This window comes from Arachis duranensis, chromosome 10 (genome assembly GCF_000817695.3).
Source record: "Arachis duranensis cultivar V14167 chromosome 10, aradu.V14167.gnm2.J7QH, whole genome shotgun sequence".
NCBI classification, from domain to species: domain Eukaryota; kingdom Viridiplantae; phylum Streptophyta; class Magnoliopsida; order Fabales; family Fabaceae; genus Arachis; species Arachis duranensis.
In genome coordinates this window covers 4,363,269-4,373,612 of record NC_029781.3, presented here as the reverse complement: position 1 = coordinate 4,373,612, position 10,344 = coordinate 4,363,269, and the positions used below count along the sequence as shown (strand labels likewise).

The 10,344-nt window shown below is 33.4% G+C and overlaps 3 protein-coding genes across 4 annotated transcripts; 1 reads left to right on the top strand and 2 right to left on the bottom strand.

The window, feature by feature from the left end:
- Positions 1-3,863: 3,863 nt before the first annotated feature.
- Positions 3,864-5,874, top strand: LOC107468608 (sulfite exporter TauE/SafE family protein 5). Of its 2 annotated transcripts, none has more exons than XM_016087916.3 (4): positions 3,864-4,758; positions 4,953-5,078; positions 5,192-5,338; positions 5,480-5,874. In XM_016087916.3, exons 1-4 carry the CDS (start codon positions 3,931-3,933, stop codon positions 5,786-5,788), a joined length of 1,410 nt encoding a protein of 469 aa, XP_015943402.1. In that variant the 5' UTR covers positions 3,864-3,930; the 3' UTR covers positions 5,789-5,874. The 2 variants fall into 2 exon arrangements, with proteins under 2 accessions (XP_015943402.1, XP_052111337.1); XM_052255377.1 differs by having other exon boundaries at positions 5,165-5,338.
- LOC107468609 (transcription factor ILR3) lies at positions 5,816-7,647 on the bottom strand. Its single transcript, XM_016087917.3, has 5 exons — positions 7,398-7,647; positions 7,262-7,324; positions 6,975-7,037; positions 6,706-6,868; positions 5,816-6,601 (listed from the first exon to the last, which is right to left on the bottom strand). The coding sequence occupies exons 1-5, from the start codon at positions 7,508-7,510 to the stop codon at positions 6,332-6,334; spliced, it is 672 nt and encodes a 223-aa protein (XP_015943403.1). The 5' UTR covers positions 7,511-7,647; the 3' UTR covers positions 5,816-6,331.
- A 949-nt stretch (positions 7,648-8,596) lies between these two features.
- Positions 8,597-10,344, bottom strand: LOC107468610 (thioredoxin-like protein CXXS1). Its single transcript, XM_016087918.3, has 3 exons — positions 10,240-10,344; positions 10,004-10,126; positions 8,597-8,989 (listed from the first exon to the last, which is right to left on the bottom strand). Exons 1-3 carry the CDS (start codon positions 10,336-10,338, stop codon positions 8,837-8,839), a joined length of 375 nt encoding a protein of 124 aa, XP_015943404.3. The 5' UTR covers positions 10,339-10,344; the 3' UTR covers positions 8,597-8,836.

Below are 10,344 nucleotides of genomic sequence, written 5' to 3'. Positions count from 1 at the left end.
ATATTAATTTATTATCTTAAAATTTTGAATTAAATATAATATATTTTTATTTTATGTACTTTTTCCACGGTGGCCCACCGCCTTCTCCAACCATCTATTCATTCATCTACAATTTAGGGGAGGGGTTAACTTCAGATACCTTCCAAATTTGGAAGCAAACATTTTAAAATGTTATGTATTCAGAATATTACATTATTTTTTTTTACACTGTTCTTTCGGCTTAGGATCTAAAATGCTAAATACATAAATTCTGCGTGAAAAAAATAATCTTATTATTTATTTATTACTTTGAAAAAAAAATACATTATATACGCTAACTACATGGAAATTTTGACATGAGAAAAATATTACCAATAAGATAAACTTAAACAAGAGAATGCAACGAGGAGTCTCCACTTGGCCATGAAATGATAGATGTACCTTATGACTATTACACTGAACAGGAACATTATGATATGATGCAGTGAGATTTGTTTGTCTTTTTTTCTTTTTCTTTTACGTATAATTAACTCATCAAGTCATAAAGGATAGGTATGGGTATGGCCAACACGTTAAGCAATTCCTTTGCCGATGAAGAAAGTAACAAAAGTTACCCACTAATTCAATTTAAAAAGTTTAGTGCAACATTTGTTTCGAACTTTCGATTCAATATTATCAACTGTCTTTTCTTTTTTTTTCTTTTATTTCTTTGTTTTTATCCCTTCAAAAGCATCCTTCCCAGTTTTTATTAAATATACATAAGAAAATTATCTATGAACGTTGGTTTTCTTTTAGAGTTTTGTCCTCTATATTTCTTACATATTACTAAAATGTTTTACCGTATATTTTACTTAATTTCAGTTTTATGAGAACAGCGTAAGATCCTTTTCTCCGTTCAATAATTAAATAAATATTTTTTTCAGTAACCTATATAAATATAAAAGATAATGCTATAACAAAAAATAAAGATTTTTTATAATAAAAATATTTTAAAAAATCATATGTAATACATGCTTTTTAAAAAATTTATTTGTAATATTTACTCTTCGCCTAATTTTTACTCAGTGCCGTAACATAATAATTCTTAGTCTGATGGATTGGGAAATAAAAAAAAATAACTTTTTATTTTTTCTCAGTGAAAATTGGGCTTTGAGTCATTTAAGGACTTGTTGGGCTTTCGTCAGTTTTCACAACCCAAAAAGTTTTGATTATTAGATAAACAAGGGTACTTGCTGATGTATTTTGCTTTGTGCATTAGAATGCAAAATAATGTGTCGAAAAAGATGAAAAATTAATAAGATCATGATAGATTGCTTGTGTGTTTTCTAGTTTGCATTGATGATTGAAGGGACATTAGCCACAAGAAGTTGTCCTTGTCACCATGCTCTCTAATATGTCTGGAAAAATTGCCTACTTTTTGAGATAATGATATTATCGCTGCCGCACTAATTAATGTTTTTTCATTTTTTCACTGTACAAGTCAATTCATCGTTAGGTTATTGTTTATTTTTTGTTAAAGAAAAGAAATGTTTATTTATTTGGCAGTGCCTATCCCCACTAATTCTTATTGTTATCTTTAAAACATGCTTCTTTCTATGGATAGTTCCCATGGTTAGGCAATATATTAACAAGCTGAGAAGGAACAAAACCATTACTTTCAGTGTCTGTAGGAAAAGAAATATATATTATTAAGATAAGAAAATAGTATTTATTATAGTCCTTTTAAGATAAGAAAGTATCATATAACAATGTACATTTTTCTGGCAAGGTAACATTACGTTTTAGTAATTCTTACCTTGATTTTTCACATAGAACTTCCGTCTCATTGTTCTTATTTGACCAGATTTATAAAGATATACACACGTGTGTAATAAGTTAGCAATTTCATTTTGTCCTATTACCTCCTCAAATGTATACTAATAAGATCAAAATGAGTTATGCAAAAATAAATAGTATGTAATTTAAGAGTGTATGCTTCTAACTCAGATTAAAACTGAAATCTTTTTTTTTTCTTCATGAGATTAAAACTGAAAGCTTAAACCTAACTTAGCTTTTTGACCTTTGGGGAAAAAAAAAGAAGAGCAAAACCTAAAATAGCCTCTGACAATTACCTGAAAAGACAGCAAGGTTTTTGATAAAAAAAATCCAACCCAACCCCTGACAATTACCTCGAAAGGACAACGAGACTCCTGTGCAGAAAAAAAAAAATCAATGTTGTTTTTTTTGCCACAGGGACTAATCAATCCAAAAAAAGATCAGGGGCCAGATTAGGTGTTTTTTTTTTTTGGATCTCGTCCTTTTGAAGTAATTGTCAGGGGTCGGATGGAATATTCACTCAAAGAAGAACACCTAACTTGACCTATTCTTCGGTTTTTGCCAACCATTGTCTCAATCTAGTTGGGCATATCAATGTGACACACATATCATACACAAACACAAGTTGTCAACTTTTACAATGGATATAATATAATACGCCCAACTGAATATATTTAACATTTCCAGACTCGGTTCTTTTTACATGAACTCTTGCCATTGTGAGTTTAAAATTGATGAAAAACAATTCCATCGTTTTCCACAGAGGATATCATATCATACACATAAGATAGAAGCTTTAATTTAATCTAACCTTGAAAAAGTACCAAAAAGAAATTATAAACAACTATATAATATAAAGTTCTTGTAGCCACGTAAGTATTTATCTGTATCATGCAGCAGATAGTGGATAGAGATTATGTTCACCCGCTATAAAGATTACGAACTACCTATATAGTATATACTAACTCCATTATAATGGATACACATACATGCATGATGCATTATGTTAAATGTATTGAGTAGAATAGAAGACCAATTACACGGACTTCATTTTCAGATTAAATAATGTATTCTCTCTCTTTTACTATTATGACTAAGGAGTTTGCTAGTATAGTAAATGAGATCCAGATCATCAATTGTTTTAATATATAAATTTGTGACAATAGCTCTCTAATTTTTATTATCCGGTAGAAAACACTTGCAAAGTTGCACTCCTTTATATTATTCAATATATCTTTCTTCCTATAGAAGAAGACGATGTATTTCTTCTGATGTACGAACCTATTGTTCTTGACATTTTTTTTTACTCCCTGTTGTTTTGATTAGGTTGGATCCACCAAATCATCTTTAAAAAAAATTATAATTACTCATGTGAATTTATAATATTTAGTGATTATATAAAAACTAAATAATTGCCTATGTTCATTAAATACGTATTAAATTCTATGATGCACCTGACACAGATACGGGACACGACACGACACGGGACATGCCGACACGCGAATTTTAAAATCTTATAAGACACGGTGACAAGCATACATATAAAATATAATTTATTTTTTAGATAAATCATAATGATATTTTAATATTTTATTGATATTAAAATATAAATTAATTTTTTAATTATTTTTAATCTCTTATTTTAATTATATTAAATATTTAAAATATTTTTTATTTTAATAAATAATAATATATACTATATCTAAATTTATTTAAAAAATATATGTTAAGAATAAGACTAGACACGCTGACACGTGATGATATTTAGGTGTGTCGGACGAATGTCGGTAAATGTCGTGTCCGAATGTGTCTGACACGCAAACACGACAATTCAACAAAGTGTCCGTGTTTCATAGTGCTCCAACAAAAAAAAGTAAGGTATGATTGACCTAAAAATGCACTCTCGAAGTCTCGATTTTTTTCGTTTTGTTTAATTCCATGATTTTTCCCACTACTATTGTCGTCCATGTAGATGTTATCCATTTTGTCTTGCATGGTAACAACTCTATGCACTCTCAAAAGTTCATGTGTATATATATGTCTCTATATAAAGGCATAATGCCATTCAGCTAGGACAGCACATACTCTCTTCACCAAAATATTCACACCCCCATAATCATAATCATAGCCAAGAAAATGAAGACTCTGAGTCTTGCATGCTTATTAGTCTTCCTCACGTTCTCTGCCTTCAAATTCAATCCTTCCAATGCAAAACAAACGCACCCCATTTCAGATAATAACATGCTCAATACTATTGACCACTTGCGAGATAGAATCTACCAATGGAGAAATGAAGCACAAGAGTCACAAACATTTGTTTCATGGCTTATGGTTCTTGCAGGAGTGCTATGCTTCATAGCTTCTTCCATATCTAGTGCTGGTGGAATAGGTGGTGGTGGCCTTTTCATACCAATACTAACAATTGTGGCTGGCTTGGACCTTAAAACAGCTTCAAGTCTCTCTGCTTTCATGGTCACAGGAGGGTCAATAGCAAATGTTATGTGCAATCTATGCAGAAAAAGTACTAAACTTGGGGGGAAGTCATTGATTGACTATGACATAGCTCTTTTGTCCGAACCATGTATGTTGCTGGGAGTGAGTGTGGGAGTTATCTGCAACCTTGTTTTCCCAGAATGGTTGATCACTGCGCTTTTTGCAGTCTTTCTTGCTTGGTGTACCTCAAAGACTTGCAATAGCGCAATGCGGTTTTGGAGGAATGAGTCAGAAGAGATGAGGAAAAAATTTGGACTTGCTGAGAAGCTTGAGAAGGGGCAGCTAGGAAATGAGGTAGGTACCACTGAGGAAAACAAAGAAAATGAAGGGTCAAAGAGCATTGAAGAGCCTCTTCTTATTCCTGAAGTCAACAGCAACGAGAGACTCCCTTGGTTGAAATTGGGGGTCTTGTTTTTGGTCTGGTTCTCCTTCTTTTCTGTCTATCTTCTTCGCGGCAACAAATATGGACAGGTAAGGTTATCATTAGGCGGCTTGAATTTTATGTAACAGCACCTAATTGGATGACAGTATAAAAATATAAAAAAAAAATCTATTATTATGTTTTTGAGATAGATTTACCAAACTTTTAGAGCAGTTGTTTTTCTTCTAACTTTGACTCCATTATGTTGTCAATCCCTCTGCTTGCAATTGTTCAAACTGTTCAGAGCATCATTCCAATGGAGCCATGTGGATTAGAATACTGGATTCTGTCATCAGTTCAAGTACCACTTGCTGTGGTTTTCACAGCTTGGATTGTATTTCGGAAAGAGAGACTTCAAGACCAACAAGAGGTTAGTTAGTATCATAATCATCATACATAGTCTTAGAAAATTTACTTTCTTTATTGTCCTTAACCTCATTCAAACTCTGATCAGAGATAACTTCCATTGAAATGACGTTGCAGTGTCCAGACCTGACAAAAAATAGTGCTTCGCACAAGCTTGTTTTTCCATTGATGGCATTTCTGGCAGGGCTGTTGGGCGGCGTCTTTGGCATTGGTGGTGGAATGCTGATAAGTCCGTTTCTTCTTCAAGTCGGAGTAGCTCCTGAGGTAAGCCTCGGCATCTCTTTGAATCGCTGTCTCTATATACAATCCAAATATGTACCTAAAGTTAACAGTAAGTCAGCATCAGATAAAAAGGAATAGAAGGAGTATTTGCCAATTAATCAAATAAATATTCTTCTTGTGCAGGTAACAGCAGCAACATGTTCATTCATGGTTTTCTTCTCTTCAGTCATGTCAGCGTTGCAATATCTGCTGTTGGGGATGGAACATATAGAAATTGCTCTCATACTGGCTACAATAAGTTTTATTGCATCTCTTCTGGGGTTATTGGTGGTTCAGAAAGCAATTCAGAAGTATGGAAGGACCTCTTTGATTGTTTTCTCAGTTGGTATCGTGATGTCTTTAAGTGCTGTTCTAATGACAAGCTTTGGAGCCATTGAGGTTTGGAAAGACTACAATTCAGGGAAATACATGGGGTTCAAACTACCCTGTTGAGTATTGAGAACAATTTTGTTAGAACAATTTCGTTCTCACTAGATAACTTGTCATCAAATATCATATATATAAATAATATTATAGACTCCTGCTATTCAGCAAAACCTTATGCAGATTATGTGGCACTAGCCTAACATTTAGAAGTGGTGCTAATTATTATTAATGGCATACTTGACTACTGTGACATCAACTTTTAGTCATGTCCAGTAACTTGAAAACTTCCGGAAAATCATGAGTAAAAGTTGCCTGAATTGCAGCATTAACAAGAAAACAAGAATAGAAAAGAAAGAAATAAGATATGTGCAAATTGAAGTTGTCATCAATTAACTAGTATCCAAAATGACTAAATGCACACTACTCTTACATAACTTGCACAAGTTGGTTGAACCTAAAACCAAAAAAGATTACTTGTTACCATAGAAGCTCTTCAATCTCCACATTTCCTTCTTTTTGTCCCTAACTTTTCAGAAATGTGAAAGGAACATCGCAGACATTAAAAAAATATACCCTCTATTAAAGAAAAATACAAACAGATTTTCCGGATTATGCAACTGGGGGCCGGAGTACATGGTCCTGCGATGTGTCGACAGCAGCAGGTGGTAAAAACTGCCACATGGAAACTCCTGGGTAGCCCATGAAAGGCACCAGCTTGCTTCCAAGAACTTGCCCTGGTGCATGAGGGAAAACAGCTGGAAGTGTAGGAGGATGGTGCAGGAAACCAGATGGTGTATTCAAGGCTTTGAGCTGCTTCTCAAGGCTATCTTTCTCTGCTTTTAGCCTCTGCTTCTCGTCGCGGAGCTCATTTTTCTCAGCCTATGCAAAAGTAATCAAAATGGCATAAAAGATAAGAATGTGAGCAAGGTTAATGATTGTATGATATGTATAATTAAGACTTGCATAGCAATTACTATACACACCTTCAATTCATTGATTTTCTCCTGCAGATTCTCAGTTGATTCTTTAAGCTTCTGAGCCTCCCCTCGCAGCTGCGACACCAGTTGAACCGCGTCACTCAGTATAGCAGCCTTGTCCGTTTTGGGAGGCCTTCCGGGGTCCAAAATGGAACCAAGTTCCAAAAATCTTTCAAAAAATGTTTACAATATGTCACTTTAGTGAAATTAGATAAAATAACTGTAACATTAAAAGACAAACATGAACACAAAGAGAACAAGTGAATTAGATATACCTGTCATTCAATCTATCCCTTCGCATTTTCTCTCTACACGCTTTTGAATCAGATGACCTCAAGCTGTAACAGAAGAAATGGACACAAAGTGTTGATAGCTATGTAGTGAAGACAATTCAGCTACAGAAGAGAAAGAACCTTAGCAAATTTGAAAAGCACAGTGCTCCATTTAACTTGTTAAGCATATATAAACAATGCGGCTTCCATGCACATGCATTGAAAGGAGCAATTATAACTAAACAAAGAGCAACTAATTGAATAGCTGCGAACATAAGTAAGTAGCATACCGTTTTCTTGAGGCAGATTGATCGGGTCCATGAGAATTGGGAAGCGATTGATGAAGGTCGGCACTGGCATAAAAGAGTAGTGAGTATACGAAAATGCATGAAAGGAAGAAAGAGGGAGAATAATGTAAGATGAAACCTTAGGGAGGTTGGAGGAGGGGGCCAAGAGAAGTTGGAAGGGTCAGAAAGAGAGTGAATGTCATCGAGATATGCGTAGTCCAGAACCCAATTGGGGTTTTCCGATGAACCCATTCCCGGAACCTAGTGATAGTGACTAGTGAGTGGTTCAGACTTCAGAGTTCAGAGTAAGAATTAAGAAAGAACGAAAGAAAATGGTGGCAAGGGAATGGAATATGAATATCTCATCACAGACTCCCAATGAGACACCAATGCCCACTTTTCATACGCCACTCATTTTTCATTCGTTCATTTCCTTTTTTTTATCAATTTGTAATGTTTATTCGGGCCTCACTGTGGTTTGGTCCATTAAGGCCCATATACGCTTGCCGTAGCTAGTTGTGCTATTTTATTTGCTGCACTAATGCCCAAATACTTAGTACAACCAAATTAGTAATTTTCAATTAAAACAAATCAAAACTAGTAATTCAATCTAATTTGCTTTTTTTTTCATGATATCCCCCAATTTGCTGCATACTAAATTCGAATATCTAATATTTATTTAAACAGACTAATGAATTAATCATTAGGCCAATTCAACTTGATTAATAATTTAATTTGTTAATGATACAAAAATAATATTCAATATTGTAAAATGTGAAAGAACTAAATATTGTGTCTGAATAAAAATAAATTTGTTATTTTGAAAATCAAGTCAAATAAGATCAAAACGAAGGATTTGAAATATATGTAAAGTTCAAATTGAAGAGTTTAAAATTGCAAATAAAATTAAAATGTAATTTAAATCTTATTATCTTTATTAGTATACCTCTTACTTATTGGATGAGATATAAATTTTATATGAAATAAATTATATACTCAATTTATAATCAAGAAGTTTACTTGTTTTGGTGTAAAATAAATGAGTTAAAAAAAATCTTACACAAATCTCTTTTTTATTTTTTTTTTTCAATTCAAGCTCTTCAATTTTTAGATTCATTCATTGTAACATTGGGATTAGGCATTAGCTTCTAAGTTGTCAACAATCAATCATCATTGAAAAATATCATGGTTGACCAAAAGGAACAGGATCCTAACATTGTTGGGAATTGAAAACTATTACAGTGGCTTAGGCTTAATGCTAAAGGAATCCAAACACACACAACATAAATTAAACTCAAATAATGGCAAGTATGCATGGCATTTGTTTATGGAGAATAATTTTTTAAGTAGAGAATGAACCAATATAAAGACAGCAATACATAGTCCCTTGAGTTTACCGATTACAATCAAATATCACCATAAAATAAACCAGCAACAACTTAGTTAACTGTAAAAATGTACAAATTTATTAACAAAGTGGGAAATTACATGTTTGACTTTGACCAGAAATTAAAACAGCACACAAGTTGAAAAAGTAGTATGATATTAGATGCAATAGCTTTCACTTTTCAATCAAATCTATGCTACTGAGTCACGAATGGACTGAACAAAAGTATCTATCCTTTTCTTTATCTCTTCCGGATTCGCACCAACCACCTTCTCCAGTGGAGCACCGTCCTTCACCACCACGAATGTTGGCATTGCCTTCACATCCATCCTCTTTGCTACTTCCTGATCATCATGCATTCACTTACCATCATTAAATCATTTCAATTAGCCACAGCCAAGTACACATTATAATATGTTGATCAACACATCATAACATGTCGGTTTAGATTTATGAAAAAAATTAGAGATCCAATGCTTTGGAACGTGTGCCTTGGTGCAAGTTTTTTCTAATATCAATACCAATAAAACAAAATAAAGGAACATATCAAGTAGAGTTTGCTACCCATTTATCTTATCTAGGAATCTAAAAAACTGCAATCTACAGCACCAATCCTAATCCACACAAGAATCAATCTCAATAGCTACATGCCTACATCAATTATTGGACTAACTTACTGTTACTGTCCATGTAGACTTTGTAGAATACATGTCACATATAATCATAGTATTAGGTAACAGCTGGCAAAAATAATACAAAAAATCAGGATAAGAAATGTCTGTCTATTTCTATCTCTATCTCTCAAACTTTTCAATAGTTCTACTAGCCTTGAACTGCTTGCTTTCTTAATTTTTCTTAATTATCTTATCATGTTCTTAATACAGGAAAGAAAACAAAGCAACAGGAAAGAAAAATCCCCACTAAGAAAAAAGGAAGGCACAAGTTTATTAATGAAAATGAGAGTATAAATGCTGTTTGAGAAAAAAATCTTAAGCAGCCTCTCACAATTACCAGGAAAAAAAAAGGAGATCTTTAACAAAAAAAAATATCTCAACTCTTAAATTTTATTTTTATGGGATTGATTAGTCCCTGAGACACAGGTGCTAATCAGTTCCAAAAAAATTTAGGAATCGAGTTGGTTTTTTTTTTTTTTTTTTAGGAAGAATCGAATTGGATATTCACTCTTCTGGTGTCTCTATCCATATTTTTGTGATAATAAGATTCTATAGCAATGTGGAACTTGTGCAGAGATTACAAGTATGAGTTCAACAGTTCATGCGGAATGTTACACAGATCAAAGCAAAGCACAAAATAAGATTGGAAAGATTAATAAAAAGCAGTAGCAAAAGTATTATTACCATGACTTCATCAACATCAACAGTGAGAAAGAGAACATCTGGATAAGTTGAAGCCAATTCTTCAAAGAAAGGATTCATAGCCACTGATGGCATGCACCATGAAGCAGTGAAGTGCACAACAATCTACATACAATAATAACAATCCACCACAACCAAATTACTTAGAACTCAATTAAACTCCCTTTTAATTAACATAAATAAATAAGAAAATGGAGGAAATTAAATGAGTGACCTACAGGGGAGTTCTGGGTAGAGGCCTGATTGACATAGAATTCCCATGATTGCAAAGAATCAATCACCACAACTCTCGGCTTCTGCTCCTCTGCGGTTTCCATTCCCTC

What these genes read in the sequence shown, in the direction of transcription:
- LOC107468609 (XM_016087917.3), bottom strand. Translation starts at nt 7,510, where the DNA reads ATGGGTTCATCGGAAAACCCCAATTGGGTTCTGGACTACGCATATCTC. An exon ending in AGGGATAGATTGAATGACAG is followed by an intron (nt 6,869 to 6,974) that starts GTATATCTAATT and finishes ATTTTTTGAAAG; the next exon opens with ATTTTTGGAACTTGGTTCCA. An exon ending in AGAAAATCAATGAATTGAAG is followed by an intron (nt 6,602 to 6,705) that starts GTGTGTATAGTA and finishes ACTTTTGCATAG; the next exon opens with GCTGAGAAAAATGAGCTCCG.
- LOC107468608 (XM_052255377.1), top strand. Translation starts at nt 3,931, where the DNA reads ATGAAGACTCTGAGTCTTGCATGCTTATTAGTCTTCCTCACGTTCTCT. An exon ending in GCGGCAACAAATATGGACAG is followed by an intron (nt 4,759 to 4,952) that starts GTAAGGTTATCA and finishes CAAACTGTTCAG; the next exon opens with AGCATCATTCCAATGGAGCC. An exon ending in AAGTCGGAGTAGCTCCTGAG is followed by an intron (nt 5,339 to 5,479) that starts GTAAGCCTCGGC and finishes CTTCTTGTGCAG; the next exon opens with GTAACAGCAGCAACATGTTC.
- LOC107468610 (XM_016087918.3), bottom strand. Translation starts at nt 10,338, where the DNA reads ATGGAAACCGCAGAGGAGCAGAAGCCGAGAGTTGTGGTGATTGATTCT. An exon ending in CCTCTACCCAGAACTCCCCT is followed by an intron (nt 10,127 to 10,239) that starts GTAGGTCACTCA and finishes TATTGTATGTAG; the next exon opens with ATTGTTGTGCACTTCACTGC. An exon ending in TTGATGTTGATGAAGTCATG is followed by an intron (nt 8,990 to 10,003) that starts GTAATAATACTT and finishes CATGATGATCAG; the next exon opens with GAAGTAGCAAAGAGGATGGA.